The sequence below is a fragment of the Primulina eburnea genome, chromosome 11 (genome assembly GCF_022965805.1).
Source record: "Primulina eburnea isolate SZY01 chromosome 11, ASM2296580v1, whole genome shotgun sequence".
Taxonomy (NCBI): domain Eukaryota; kingdom Viridiplantae; phylum Streptophyta; class Magnoliopsida; order Lamiales; family Gesneriaceae; genus Primulina; species Primulina eburnea.
This window is the reverse complement of record NC_133111.1, coordinates 27,828,523-27,844,365: the sequence shown is the minus strand read 5'-3', so window position 1 is coordinate 27,844,365 and position 15,843 is coordinate 27,828,523. Positions and strand designations below refer to the sequence as shown.

The following is a 15,843-nucleotide window of genomic DNA, read 5'->3' as shown; positions in this document are numbered from 1 at the left end:
AGTTGTTGATGGCGCCATCTCAAATGGAAGATGGCCAACACGAAGTTCAAGACCCATTGGAAAAGATTAACTTGGGGAGCTTGAGAATCCAAAAGTGGTATATGTGAGTAAGCTACTGGAAGAGCAGTTGAAGCAAGACTTGATAAGCATGTTGAAGGAATACAAAGATTGTTTTGCATGGTGTTATGATGACATGCCAGGGTTGGACCGAAAATTGGTGAACACCGACTTCCACTCAAAGAAGGTTTCAAACCATTTCAACAGCCATCTCGTCGCATGTCAAAAGAAGTTGAATTGAAAGTAAAAGAGGAAGTGGAGAAGTTGTTAAAGGCCAAGTTTATAAAGCCAATCCGATATACCGAATGGCTTTCAAACATTGTGCCAGTAATGAAAAAGAATGGCAAGGTCAGAATATGCATCGACTTCCGAGACTTGAACTGTGCAACTCCCAAGGATGTGTATGTAATGCCGATACCTGATATGTTGATTGATTCAGTGGCTAGACATGAGATGTTATCTTTCATGGATGGATTCTCTGGCTACAACCAGATCAAAATAGCAGACAGCGACACTCACAAAACTGCATTCAGATGCCCGGGAGCTGTTGGTACGTTTGAATGGCTTGTTATGCCATTCGGGCTAAAGAACGCGGGAGCCACGTATCAAAGAGCCATGAACTCCATCTTTCATGACATGATAGGACATCATATTGAAGTATATATAGATGATATCGTTGTAAAGTCTAAACAAGCTACTGATCACATTGAGCACTTGAGGAAGAGTTTCCAAAGAATGAGGCAATATGATTTGAAGTTAAATCCATTGAAATGTGCATTTGGCGTGAAGGCAGGAAACTTTCTGGGATTTCTGGTGCACCAGAGGGGAGTTGAAGTGGATAAAAACAAAGCCAAAACCATTATGGAAGCAAATCCGCCTAGAAACAAGAAAGAGTTGCAACGCTTCCTTGGGCAAGTGAATTACCTGAGGCGTTTTATCTCTAACCTTGCAGGGAAGACAAAGGAGTTTTCACAGCTGTTGAAGCTCAAAGACAGCGGGGAGTTCAAATGGGAGGAGTCGCATCAGAAAGCTTTTGATGTGATCAAGAGTTATCTATCTAACCCACATGTTCTGATGCCTCCCAGGTATGGAATGCCCCTTAAATTATTCATCTCTGCTGCTCATGAGTCAATTGGATGCCTACTAGTTCAAAATAATCATGAAGGAAATGAACAAGCCATCTATTATTTGAGTAGATTCCTTACTCCAGTAGAGGTGAAATACTCTGTGATTGAAAAGCTATGCTTAACACTGTATTATGCATGTACTAAGTTAAGACATTATTTAATTCAATCAAGAGTGTTTGTGGTGGCTAAAACCGATTTGATTAAATACATGCTTAATAGACCCATCCTCTCTGGGAGAATTGGCAAATGGTCTTTAGCATTGGCCGAGTTTACATTGACATATTATCCCCAAAAATCAGTAAAAGGCCAAGCTATCGCCGATTTTTTAGCTGATCACCCTTCACTTGATGAGTTTATTGGAGAACAGGTTGGATTTCCAGTTTGTGGAGTGGGAGTTCAACCCTGGGAGTTGAAGTTCGATGGATCAAGTACAGAAACAGCAGCTGGAGCTGGTATTGTGATCACCTCCCCAAGAGGTGTGAAAACCGCTCTATCCTTTAATTTGAATTTCCCATGCACCAACAATCAAGCGGAATACGAAGCGCTGGTCATTGGATTGGAAATTCTAAAAGACTTAGGTGCAAGAGAGTTATTGATATCAGGGGATTCTCAGCTGGTACTCAAACAGCTGTCAGGGGAGTTCAAATGCACAAGTTTGTCCTTAGCTCCTTACTATACCGCTGCATCCCAACTGCTAGATGATTTCGAGGAAGTGTCATTAGTACACGTCCCAAGACAAGAAAATTGGGAGGCAGACGAGTTGGCACAGGTTGCTTCGGGATTGAAGATGTCTCCGGAACTTACACACAGGCTGGTGTTGATTCAAAAGAGAAACCACCCTTCAATTCAGCAAAGAGGGATTCAGGTAGATACGCTCAACTTGGATATAAACTTAGCTGGTGACTGGAGGGATGAAATAAAACATGTGCTAGAATCAACCGGGAGAGATATTCCACATGGTTTAAAAATGAGAGCTCTTAATTACGTTTTAGTGGAGGGTGATTTGTACAGGAAAGGGTTAGATGGTCTGCTTCTCAGATGCATAGGCTTCCCAGAGGCTTTGGAGATCATGAAGCAAGTTCATGAGGGAGTGTGTGGAGCGCATCAATCTGGAATAAAGATGAGATGGTTGATAAGGAGGTATGGCTACTATTGGCCATCCATCCTGAAAGATTGCATCAAATATGCTAAGGGATGCCAGCCATGTCAGAGACACGGGAACATCCAAAGAATTCCAGCGGATGAACTTCACAGCGTTGTCAAACCATGGCCATTCAAAGGCTAGGCCATGGATTTAATAGGGAAAATCTACCCTTCATCATCTAAAGGCCACTCGTTCATCCTTGTGGCTACAGATTTTTCCACCAAATGGGTAGAAGCAGTGCCCTTGAAGAAAGCGGAGCAAGGGGATGTTATTAACTTTGTGAAAGAGAATATTATTCATAGATTTGGAATTCCAGAGTCATTGACCACAGATCAGGGAACTATGTTCACAGGCTCAGATATGAGGGAGTTTGCAGAAGACTATGGAATTAAATTGATAAACTCATCCCCTCATTACCCACAGTCCAACGGGCAAGCCGAAGCGTCAAATAAAGTGCTGATAAAGATTCTACAAAAGATGATGGAAGAGAATCCTAGGGATTGGCCAAGGCTATTATCAGAAACTTTGTGGGCGTACAGGACATCCAAGAGGACTGCCACTGGAGTAAGCCCTTTTTCCCTTACCTTTGGCCATGATGCAGTGCTCCCATTGGAGATTATGGTGCCATCAATGCGAGTGGCAAAGCAAAATGAACTTTCCCTTGAGCATTATAATGAAGCAATGATCATGGAACTAGAAGAACTAGATGAGTTGAGAATCCAAGCGTACAATGCTTTGCTGTTACAGAAACAGAAAGTGGCAAGAATCTACAACAAAAGAGTTAACAAGAAAAGTTTCCATGAAGGAGAAATAGTGTGGAAGACCATACTACCACTAGGAACAAAGGACAGGGACATGGGCAAATGGTCTCCCAACTGGGAGGGACCATTCAAGGTACATAAGGTATTAGACGGAAATGCATATTGGCTATCAAGCATAGATGGCCATCCACACAAAAGATGCATAAACGGCAAGTATCTCAAGCCGTATTTTCCAAGTATGAGGGAAGAAGTAGGAAGAGCTTGCGAGTAAAGCAATCACGAAGGCTAATCTTCAGTGGGGAGTTGGCATTCTTCAGTGGAGAGTTAGCATTCTTCTGTGGGGAGTTGGCCTTCGGGGCCACTTGTGTATATATTAAGTTCCTGATTTCAAGGTGTCATGTGATGTAGGCCTTAGGGCCACTGAAATAAATATATTTTGTTTTTGATTCAACAATAAAATCGATCGGGGAGAGTGGGACAGTAAGCCACTTTCATTCTTTATGTTGAAGGTCCATTATTTCACTAGGGAGTCGGCCTTATGGCCACTTATTTCCAATGTTTTTATGGTACCAAAAATCATGGTGGAATAGACCGTTCTGCCATTATAAATTGATTGTTTGCATGTGCAGTGACAGATTCATGAAGTAGGCCTTGAGGCCACTTAGAATGTGGGAGGAAAGGCACACAGCCAGCGGGGAGTTGAGCTCACTGGGCGGACGACGAGTAATAAAAGAAGAACTGAAGAGAACAAAGGCGATATGCAAACCCCAAGTAGACCCAGAAGTTGATTTTGGAAGAAAAATAGGCTAATCAGCCATTTTTGCATGTTTTTAGCTTCATGTTGTGGGATTTTGTTTGAAGTAGGCCTTAGGGCCACTAGTGTAAATATTTGTTATGGTTCAAAATAAAGATGATCATTAAGTTGGCCAGGAGGCCACTTCTATCATATTGGATTCATTGTGTTTTGATAGAGAATCAAAGAAGAGGATACCCTCGAGTGGGGAGTCTTAAGCCAACTTATGGTTTTGATTGAAACTGTTGGAATGAATTGGGTTGAGGGAATTAAGAACGAATATAAACTCCTTCCCAACATCCTATACACAACATCACATTAAACCCATCCTCATTCCACATTCAACACCCAACAACCGCAACATGAAACCAACAATCAACCGATAAGAAGCGGAGCCACCGCATGCAAGAACAGTAAGTAAACGTGTATGCGGGAAAGGGGTCCAACTGAAGTGCAAGTACGTGTATGCGGGAAAGGGGTCCAACTGAAGTGAAAATACGTGTATGCGGGAAAGGGGTCCGACTGAAGTGCAAATGAATATACGTGTATGCGGGAAAGGGATCCGACTGAAGTGCAATGCATAATGTAAAGGTCAAGGGAGTTGTCTTGAGTGGATGCAACACATAAGAGCACGTAAGATCACATAAGAGTTTGAGAGGTACCTGTGTTTCAAAAAGCTCCAAATGATACCAAAGCTTAAGTGTCGAACACACTGGAGAAATGAGGCCAATCTATGTCCAACTCTCAGTCAGTGATGATACATACAAGGATATGCAATCGGGGAACATTCAACCTACAAATCAAGACAACAGAAAAATAGATAGGGAGTCTTTTCCGACCTTCGGCAATAACCATTGACCTTGGAGAAGTTCTAGACCTAATTGGTCGTTGACTGGAAATCTACACACCTACAGCAAAGATAATGACATATCAGACTCCCCTATCAGACACGATGCGGGAAAGCCGAAAATGGCTTATGAAGCTCGCATACATTGTTTTCATGAGGTAAATGCATCAAAATAGCCAATGTCATATTCAATTTTAGTGGGTGCAAGAGATGAAGACAAGGGAGTGGCTGAAACCGAGCCGGGAATAAACTTAGAAATAATATGTTTATGAGATTCATAAACAACAGCGTACTTCCAAAACGTAGACATTCATTCATTTCATCTCCTTCCCTCCTACCTGTTCAACCATGAAACTCCCCAATAGTTTTGAGTTTGTCCGTGGTAGCAAGAACCTTGATTTAATCAAGAGCAATTCCCTTCTGGAAAAAATCCTTTCTGCTAGAGTGGTTGATGGCAGGAACATCTGGGCTAATGATCCGGATTCATCTCTCATAACCCTGCAATCTCTTGAAGGTATTATGGGTAAGGATAAGCTTGTTGTGCCCACCTTCTCCTCCCTTCTCCACACTGCTGTGGATCTTGTGAATGTGCTTAAGCTGGACCAAGAAATCAAATCCTGGCTCACATTTGCTGGGCAAAAAATTGTTGAAGTTGATGCTTTGGAAAAGGAACTTGCTGGAAAGAAGGACGAGGCATTCTTCTCTGCTAATTCTGCTGCTCAGGCTTCCAAAAAATCCTCCCCAAGGGTGAATAATGAAGTTGTCCAAAAGGCTACTGACAAGCATAATTGGAAGTGCAAAAATTTCAGTACCCATGACCATTGTTGTATCTGGAATAGGAAAAATTCTTGTTGGGGAGTTTATTGGTACAGCGAGATGGTAATGTCAGAGAAAAAGGAGCACAGTTGTGAGTTGGGTGATGAGGTAATTTGGAAACTTTGAGATTTGGCTTTCACATTAAATGGAATTTGAAGATTACAGAATATGGATTCAGAAACATGAAATTTCCCACAAGATTTTGGAGTCTCTTCTGTGAAGAAGAAGAATAAAGCGGGCTTTTGAAATTTTGAATTTGGCTTCACCAAAGACTTGATTTTTTTTTTCTTGGGCTTTTTTGCTTATGGGCCATATCGGTAGGAAATGAAGTAAAAGAATAACATACAAGCATTTTGGCCCACGGGCCAATGCTTGCGGGGGGCAATTGTTTGGGCCAAAATAATTTAATTAGAAGCCCAATTTAATTATTTTATTAGAAGCCCATCAAGTGCAACCGATTAATTTTCAAAAAAAAAAAAAAAAAAAAAACTGATCATGAAGCGCGGAAAAGGGAAAAGATCATGGGAAGGGAGGTTGAGATCGTGGCGTAAAAAGCGGGGAACATGGATGATGGGGGAGTGGAGGAGAACCGACCAGTTACTAGGAAGAAAAGGAGGCAATCGGCTACAGACTCTACACACAACAGAACTCAACTACTGACAAAATTCTACAAAAAAAAAGCTCTCTGCTTCAAGCACTTTTTTTAAGTTTTCTAGCAATTTACGTCTTCTCATTTTAGATTTCAGCAACAAATTATTATATTTTCATGTCTTTGATGAATTCCTACAGTTTTGTAAATGCAAAATCATGTCAGGGGTTTATCTCCGTCACTTTCCAATAGTTTTCTTAATTTTGGCATCGCATATGTTTTAGGAGATTAGAACCAACGATCAAATTTAGAATTCACTGTCGTTTGATTTTAGAAGTTAGATTTTTATCGTCTTTACACAAATCGGTGCACTTTCGCACCTGGCACGCCCGCAACACCAAATATTGTGCAAACAGCCCCATTCTTTTCATCAACACCTTGATCAAGAATGTCAGAACTCATTTCTGATTGCACCCATCGGATTATGGTAAGAGCGTCTAGTAGCATCGCCCCATGATCCCCTAGGTATCACTGATAGTGCCTGCAAGAACCAGTAGATTATGATTAGCGTACAGTACGGTCCCTTCATTTCATATATCCCGATCGAATCTGCAACCATTGGTTCATCGAGGGTTGCATTTTTATTCGATAACTATGTGATAACTATAATAGTGGCATCGCGTGTACTATTTGAGAACTCCTTCTCTAACGTACATCTCATACTCTGGCCAGAGATTCCATGCACTATTATTTCATTAGATCACACAGGATATCCACACCCGTAGGTGAGCGGTGAATCCCCGACTACAATGCACTGTCTCCTATATGTGTCGCAACTGTACCCAACCTCGCCACCTGATGACTCTCCTGGAGCCGGTAAACGAGTCAAAGCACAGCCCTAGCATATAGAGCCTCAGTGTTGGCTCGGGTCGTAAGGACTAATGGTGTACAATCATAACCACAGCACCATGAAAATTTATTATATTAAAATAAAGATTGTTTATTTCACTTGAGTTAATAAATTCCCTAGCCAACCGTTGGCTTGCAGGACATCTACTCTAACATTGGGAATTGCTGGAGTGCCTGGCGGTGACGCCGTGATGAAAAAAATAAAGATTTTTGAAGATTATTGGATACCTAATTGGGATGAGGTGTTTGAGTTTCCATTAAGAGTTCCTGAATTGTCGCTGCTTCGGATTGAAGTCCACCAGTATGATATGTCTGAGAAGGATGATTTTGCTGGCCAAAGATGTCTACCAGTATCAGAGCTGAGGAAAAGGTATCCGGTGCAGTTCCACTTCATTCGGAAAAGGGAGATGAGTATAATTCTGCCAAGCTTCTTATGCGATTTGAGTTTGTTTGATTCAGAACTTGTCTGTTGTGAACTTGTTACATCATGTTGTTCGAGAAAACCTAGTAACATTTAGAAGTGTAGTGTATGCTATAGCTGTATGTAAAGCTAAGAGATTGTTTGCACAATATTTGGTGTTGCGGGCGTGCCAGGTGCGAAAGTGCACCGATTTGTGTAAAGACGATAAAAATCTAACTTCTAAAATCAAACGACAGTGAATTCTAAATTTGATCGTTGGTTCTAATCTCCTAAAACATATGCGATGCCAAAATTAAAAAAACTATTGGAAAGTGACGGAGATAAACCCCTGACATGATTTTGCATTTACAAAACTGTAGGAATTCATCAAAGACATGAAAATATAATAATTTGTTGCTGAAATCTAAAATGAGAAGACGTAAATTGCTAGAAAACTTAAAAAAACTGCTTGAAGCAGAGAGCTTTTTTTTTGTAGAATTTTGTTAGTAGTTGAGTTCTGTTGTGTGTAGAGTCTGTAGCCGATTGCCTCCTTTTCTTCCTAGTAACTGGTCGGTTCTCCTCCACTCCCCCATCATCCATGTTCCCCGCTTTTTACGCCACGATCTCAACCTCCCTTCCCATGATCTTTTCCCTTTTCCGCGCTTCATGATCAGTTTTTTTTTTTTTTTTTTTTGAAAATTAATCGGTTGCACTTGATGGGCTTCTAATAAAATAATTAAATTGGGCTTCTAATTAAATTATTTTGGCCCAAACAATTGCCCCCCGCAAGCATTGGCCCGTGGGCCAAAATGCTTGTATGTTATTCTTTTACTTCATTTCCTACCGATATGGCCCATAAGCAAAAAAGCCCAAGAAAAAAAAAAAATCAAGTCTTCGGTGAAGCCAAATTCAAAATTTCAAAAGCCCGCTTTATTCTTCTTCTTCACAGAAGAGACTCCAAAATCTTGTGGGAAATTTCATGTTTCTGAATCCATATTCTGTAATCTTCAAATTCCATTTAATGTGAAAGCCAAATCTCAAAGTTTCCAAATTACCTCATCACCCAACTCACAACTGTGCTCCTTTTTCTCTGACATTACCATCTCGCTGTACCAATAAACTCCCCAACAAGAATTTTTCCTATTCCAGATACAACAATGGTCATGGGTACTGAAATTTTTGCACTTCCAATTATGCTTGTCAGTAGCCTTTTGGACAACTTCATTATTCACCCTTGGGGAGGATTTTTTGGAAGCCTGAGCAGCAGAATTAGCAGAGAAGAATGCCTCGTCCTTCTTTCCAGCAAGTTCCTTTTCCAAAGCATCGACTTCAACAATTTTTTGCCCAGCAAATGTGAGCCAGGATTTGATTTCTTGGTCCAGCTTAAGCACATTCACAAGATCCACAGCAGTGTGGAGAAGGGAGGAGAAGGTGGGCACAACAAGCTTATCCTTTCCCATAATACCTTCAAGAGATTGCAGGGTTATGAGAGATGAATCCGGATCATTAGCCCAGATGTTCCTGCCATCAACCACTCTAGCAGAAAGGATTTTTTCGAGAAGGGAATTTGCTCTTGATTAAATCAAGGTTCTTGCTACCACGGACAAACTCAAAACTATTGGGGAGTTTCATGGTTGAACAGGTAGGAGGGAGGGAGATGAAATGAATGAATGTCTACGTTTTGGAAGTACGCTGTTGTTTATGAATCTCATAAACATATTATTTCTAAGTTTATTCCCGGCTCGGTTTCAGCCACTCCCTTGTCTTCATCTCTTGCACCCACTAAAATTGGATATGACATTGGCTATTTTGATGCATTTACCTCATGAAAACAATGTATGCGAGCTTCATAAGCCATTTTCGGCTTTCCCGCATCGTGTCTGATAGGGGAGTCTGATATGTCATTATCTTTGCTGTAGGTGTGTAGATTTCCAGTCAACGACCAATTAGGTCTAGAACTTCTCCAAGGTCAATGGTTATTGCCGAAGGTCGGAAAAGACTCCCTATCTATTTTTCTGTTGTCTTGATTTGTAGGTTGAATGTTCCCCGATTGCATATCCTTGTATGTATCATCACTGACTGAGAGTTGGACATAGATTGGCCTCATTTCTCCAGTGTGTTCGACACTTAAGCTTTGGTGTCATTTGGAGCTTTTTGAAACACAGGTACCTCTCAAACTCTTATGTGATCTTACGTGCTCTTATGTGTTGCATCCACTCAAGACAACTCCCTTGACCTTTACATTATGCATTGCACTTCAGTCGGATCCCTTTCCCGCATACACGTATATTCATTTGCACTTCAGTCGGACCCCTTTCCCGCATACACGTATTTGCACTTCAGTTGGACCCCTTTCCCGCATACACGTACTTGCACTTCAGTTGGACCCCTTTCCCGCATACACGTTTACTTACTGTTCTTGCATGCGGTGGCTCCGCTTCTTATCGGTTGATTGTTGGTTTCATGTTGCGGTTGTTGGGTGTTGAATGTGGAATGAGGATGGGTTTAATGTGATGTTGTGTATAGGATGTTGGGAAGGAGTTTATATTCGTTCTTAATTCCCTCAACCCAATTCATTCCAACAGTTTCAATCAAAACCATAAGTTGGCTTAAGACTCCCCACTCGAGGGTATCCTCTTCTTTGATTCTCTATCAAAACACAATGAATCCAATATGATAGAAGTGGCCTCCTGGCCAACTTAATGATCATCTTTATTTTGAACCATAACAAATATTTACACTAGTGGCCCTAAGGCCTACTTCAAACAAAATCCCACAACATGAAGCTAAAAACATGCAAAAATGGCTGATTAGCCTATTTTTCTTCCAAAATCAACTTCTGGGTCTACTTGGGGTTTGCATATCGCCTTTGTTCTCTTCAGTTCTTCTTTATTACTCGTCGTCCGCCCAGTGAGCTCAACTCCCCGCTGGCTGTGTGCCTTTCCTCCCACATTCTAAGTGGCCTCAAGGCCTACTTCATGAATCTGTCACTGCACATGCAAACAATCAATTTATAATGGCAGAACGGTCTATTCCACCATGATTTTTGGTACCATAAAAACATTGGAAATAAGTGGCCATAAGGCCGACTCCCTAGTGAAATAATGGACCTTCAACATAAAGAATGAAAGTGGCTTACTGTCCCACTCTCCCCGATCGATTTTATTGTTGAATCAAAAACAAAATATATTTATTTCAGTGGCCCTAAGGCCTACATCACATGACACCTTGAAATCAGGAACTTAATATATACACAAGTGGCCCTGAAGGCCAACTCCCCATAGAAGAATGCTAACTCTCCACTGAAGAATGCCAACTCCCCACTGAAGATTAGCCTTCGTGATTGCTTTACTCGCAAGCTCTTCCTACTTCTTCCCTCATACTTGGAAAATACGGCTTGAGATACTTGCCGTTTATGCATCTTTTGTGTGGATGGCCATCTATGCTTGATAGCCAATATGCATTTCCGTCTAATACCTTATGTACCTTGAATGGTCCCTCCCAGTTGGGAGACCATTTGCCCAGGTCCCTGTCCTTTGTTCCTAGTGGTAGTATGGTCTTCCACACTATTTCTCCTTCATGGAAACTTTTCTTGTTAACTCTTTTGTTGTAGATTCTTGCCACTTTCTGTTTCTGTAACAGCAAAGCATTGTACGCTTGGATTCTCAACTCATCTAGTTCTTCTAGTTCCATGATCATTGCTTCATTATAATGCTCAAGGGAAAGTTCATTTTGCTTTGCCACTCGCATTGATGGCACCATAATCTCCAATGGGAGCACTGCATCATGGCCAAAGGTAAGGGAAAAAGGGCTTACTCCAGTGGCAGTCCTCTTGGATGTCCTGTACGCCCACAAAGTTTCTGATAATAGCCTTGGCCAATCCCTAGGATTCTCTTCCATCATCTTTTGTAGAATCTTTATCAACACTTTATTTGACGCTTCGGCTTGCCCGTTGGACTGTGGGTAATGAGGGGATGAGTTTATCAATTTAATTCCATAGTCTTCTGCAAACTCCCTCATATCTGAGCCTGTGAACATAGTTCCCTGATCTGTGGTCAATGACTCTGGAATTCCAAATCTATGAATAATATTCTCTTTCACAAAGTTAATAACATCCCCTTGCTCCGCTTTCTTCAAGGGCACTGCTTCTACCCATTTGGTGAAAAAATCTGTAGCCACAAGGATGAACGAGTGGCCTTTAGATGATGAAGGGTAGATTTTCCCTATTAAATCCATGGCCTAGCCTTTGAATGGCCATGGTTTGACAACGCTGTGAAGTTCATCCGCTGGAATTCTTTGGATGTTCCCGTGTCTCTGACATGGCTGGCATCCCTTAGCATATTTGATGCAATCTTTCAGGATGGATGGCCAATAGTAGCCATACCTCCTTATCAACCATCTCATCTTTATTCCAGATTGATGCGCTCCACACACTCCCTCATGAACTTGCTTCATGATCTCCAAAGCCTCTGGGAAGCCTATGCATCTGAGAAGCAGACCATCTAGCCCTTTCCTGTACAAATCACCCTCCACTAAAACGTAATTAAGAGCTCTCATTTTTAAACCATGTGGAATATCTCTCCCGGTTGATTCTAGCACATGTTTTATGTCATCCCTCCAGTCACCAGCTAAGTTTATATCCAAGTTGAGCGTATCTACCTGAATCCCTCTTTGCTGAATTGAAGGGTGGTTTCTCTTTTGAATCAACACCAGCCTGTGTGTAAGTTCCGGAGACATCTTCAATCCCGAAGCAACCTGTGCCAACTCGTCTGCCTCCCAATTTTCTTGTCTTGGGACGTGTACTAATGACACTTCCTCGAAATCATCTAGCAGTTGGGATGCAGCGGTATAGTAAGGAGCTAAGGACAAACTTGTGCATTTGAACTCCCCTGACAGCTGTTTGAGTACCAGCTGAGAATCCCCTGATATCAATAACTCTCTTGCACCTAAGTCTTTTAGAATTTCCAATCCAATGACCAGCGCTTCGTATTCCGCTTGATTGTTGGTGCATGGGAAATTCAAATTAAAGGATAGAGCGGTTTTCACACCTCTTGGGGAGGTGATCACAATACCAGCTCCAGCTGCTGTTTCTGTACTTGATCCATCGAACTTCAACTCCCAGGGTTGAACTCCCACTCCACAAACTGGAAATCCAACCTGTTCTCCAATAAACTCATCAAGTGAAGGGTGATCAGCTAAAAAATCGGCGATAGCTTGGCCTTTTACTGATTTTTGGGGATAATATGTCAATGTAAACTCGGCCAATGCTAAAGACCATTTGCCAATTCTCCCAGAGAGGATGGGTCTATTAAGCATGTATTTAATCAAATCGCTTTTAGCCACCACAAACACTCTTGATTGAATTAAATAATGTCTTAACTTAGTACATGCATAATACAGTGTTAAGCATAGCTTTTCAATCACAGAGTATTTCACCTCTACTGGAGTAAGGAATCTACTCAAATAATAGATGGCTTGTTCATTTCCTTCATGATTATTTTGAACTAGTAGGCATCCAATTGACTCATGAGCAGCAGAGATGTATAATTTAAGGGGCATTCCATACCTGGGAGGCATCAGAACAGGTGGGTTAGATAGATAACTCTTGATCACATCAAAAGCTTTCTGATGCGACTCCTCCCATTTGAACTCCCCGCTGTCTTTGAGCTTCAACAGCTGTGAAAACTCCTTTGTCTTCCCTGCAAGGTTAGAGATAAAACGCCTCAGGTAATTCACTTGCCCAAGGAAGCGTTGCAACTCTTTCTTGTTTCTAGGCGGATTTGCTTCCATAATGGCTTTGGCTTTGTTTTTATCCACTTCAACTCCCCTCTGGTGCACAAGAAATCCCAGAAAGTTTCCTGCCTTCACGCCAAATGCACATTTCAATGGATTTAACTTCAAATCATATTGCCTCATTCTTTGGAAACTCTTCCTCAAGTGCTCAATGTGATCAGTAGCTTGTTTAGACTTTACAACGATATCATCTATATATACTTCAATATGATGTCCTATCATGTCATGAAAGATGGAGTTCATGGCTCTTTGATACGTGGCTCCCGCGTTCTTTAGCCCGAATGGCATAACAAGCCATTCAAACGTACCAACAGCTCCCGGGCATCTGAATGCAGTTTTGTGAGTGTCACTGTCTGCTATTTTGATCTGGTTGTAGCCAGAGAATCCATCCATGAAAGATAACATCTCATGTCTAGCCACTGAATCAATCAACATATCAGGTATCGGCATTACATACACATCCTTGGGAGTTGCACAGTTCAAGTCTCGGAAGTCGATGCATATTCTGACCTTGCCATTCTTTTTCATTACTGGCACAATGTTTGAAAGCCATTCGGTATATCGGATTGGCTTTATAAACTTGGCCTTTAACAACTTCTCCACTTCCTCTTTTACTTTCAATTCAACTTCTTTTGACATGCGACGAGATGGCTTGTTGAAATGGTTTGAAACCTTCTTTGAGTGGAAGTCGGTGTTCGACCAATTTTCGATCCAACCCTGGCATGTCATCATAACACCATGCAAAACAATCTTTGTATTCCTTCAACATGCTTATCAAGTCTTGCTTCAACTGCTCTTCCAGTAGCTTACTCACATATACCACTTTTGGATTCTCAAGCTCCCCCAAGTTAATCTCTTCCAATGGGTCTTGAACTTCGTGTTGGCCATCTTCCATTTGAGATGGCGCCATCAACAACTCATCGACTTGAAGCTCATCATCTTCGTATTCTTCTTCTTGGACAACTTCAGTTCCATAAGTGTCCCATGCTTCCTCTTCCCTTAGTTTGTCCAGTACTCGCTGCACATGTGCCTTCCATATAGAGGTTGCAGCTACCTCCTTTTCTTTTTGATTCGAATCAATCATCAATCTCCTCAATCAGTGGCTGAATTATCGGCCTCGACGGCACGATAACAGTAGGTTTGAGGATTCTTTCCAACACCGACCTTGGAGTTGGTGTTTGCATGTACAGTGGATTTTCTTTCTTGCTATTGCTACGGATTTTGATGGGCCCAAAATCCCCATTGTAATATCTGGCTTCTACTGCACTTGCACTTGTTTGGAACGGTTAGTCCATCCGCTTCTACGACCTCCACGTCATCCCCCTTCCAAAATAACAACAGTTGGTGCATTGAGGATGGTATGCACTGGTTTGCATGGATCCAATCTCTGCCTAACAACGCTTGGAAGTTGGCGGAGGAGTTTACCACGAAGAATGCACATAAAGATGACATACTCCCCACAGTAACATCAGCGGGGAGTACCCCAATGGTCTTGGTAGTTTCCCCTGTAAATGCAGCAACCGAAACTTCTGAAGGAATCAAGTCTTCCTCATTTTTGCCCAGACTTTTCAACATTCTTACTGGGAGAACGTTTACTGCTGAGCCATTGTCAATCAACACTCTAGACACTGGCTTTCCATTCAAGTGGGCTTTGATGTACAACGGCCTTATGTGCTTGGTCATGGCCGGTGTAGGCTTTTCAAGTATCACCTGCTGAGGCTTGTTTCGGTGACCCTCCTTGATAATCACTTTTGAACTCCCTTCAGGGAGTTTACTTGCCTGATCTTCTTTTTGCGACGATTCATGGGGTATCAACTCCCCGTTCCCTTCTTCTACCATTTTAAATCTCTCGGGTAGTATCACCACTCCAGTGGCACAATCCACAGTGATGTGAAATTCCCCAACGCGAAAATTAATTGATTTCCTCGCTTGATCATCCTCTTCGCTTAATAAATCATCATCGTCTTCAACAAACTTGTCCTCAGTAGCCGATCTTCCAAACTTTGATTTACTCCCCACTGGCTCATTGGAGACTGGAACATCAATTTTGGATTCATTCCTCAGCTTAGCGGACTCCTCTCTTCTTGCAATAGCTCTTTCTCTCAACAGTCGTCTCTTTTGTGTCCTAGTCGGTGGCCTAGGGAACTTTTTGTGTTGGGCCACTCTCCAAGACTCACTGAACTCCCCTCTGGCTGGAAGGATGTATCTCGGCTTTACTCCACTGTTCTCAATCATTTTTCCTTTTGTGATTCGTATGAACGCCGTTCTCTGCCTTGATCAGCTGATAATTTTCTAGTTTCCACCATTCGTGACTCAATGCATATGCATTTCCCCTGTCCAAATACCTTTGACGATGATTGCAAGATGACTCCCCTCTAAACCATTGTTTCTCCACCACTGGTCTTTCAGGGAAATGTTGATTCCTCGGCCTAAAGGCCGCGGATTCACCAACATTTCTGGGGAAACGTGGTTGAATTGTGCGCATTCGATCGGCACTATGCCTTCCAGATGCTTCAAACATTTGACCCTTTGGAATCCAGTATTTCTTGATTACTCGGTCTTTCACTGCAAAGGATCGGCTTCTTTTCTCATTGAGAAGATCCCTCA

At 41.9% G+C, this 15,843-nt stretch overlaps 1 protein-coding gene and 1 pseudogene across 1 annotated transcript; one reads left to right on the top strand and one right to left on the bottom strand.

Annotated features, from left to right (window-relative positions):
- The window catches only part of LOC140805498 (phosphoinositide phospholipase C 2-like), a 109,708-nt pseudogene extending 102,112 nt beyond the window's left edge, over positions 1-7,596 (top strand).
- Positions 7,597-11,682: 4,086 nt separating this feature from the next.
- LOC140805496 (uncharacterized) lies at positions 11,683-14,320 on the bottom strand. The gene is made up of 2 exons (XM_073161767.1): positions 14,057-14,320; positions 11,683-13,953 (listed from the first exon to the last, which is right to left on the bottom strand). The coding sequence occupies exons 1-2, from the start codon at positions 14,318-14,320 to the stop codon at positions 11,683-11,685; spliced, it is 2,535 nt and encodes an 844-aa protein (XP_073017868.1).
- Positions 14,321-15,843: the final 1,523 nt, after the last annotated feature.

Coding starts and splice junctions, on each gene's coding strand:
- LOC140805496 (XM_073161767.1), bottom strand. CDS start 14,320: ATGATTGATTCGAATCAAAAAGAAAAGGAGGTAGCTGCAACCTCTATA. Junction 13,954..14,056: donor AGCTTGAGAATCCAAAAGTG/GTATATGTGAGT, acceptor ATGACATGCCAG/GGTTGGATCGAAAATTGGTC.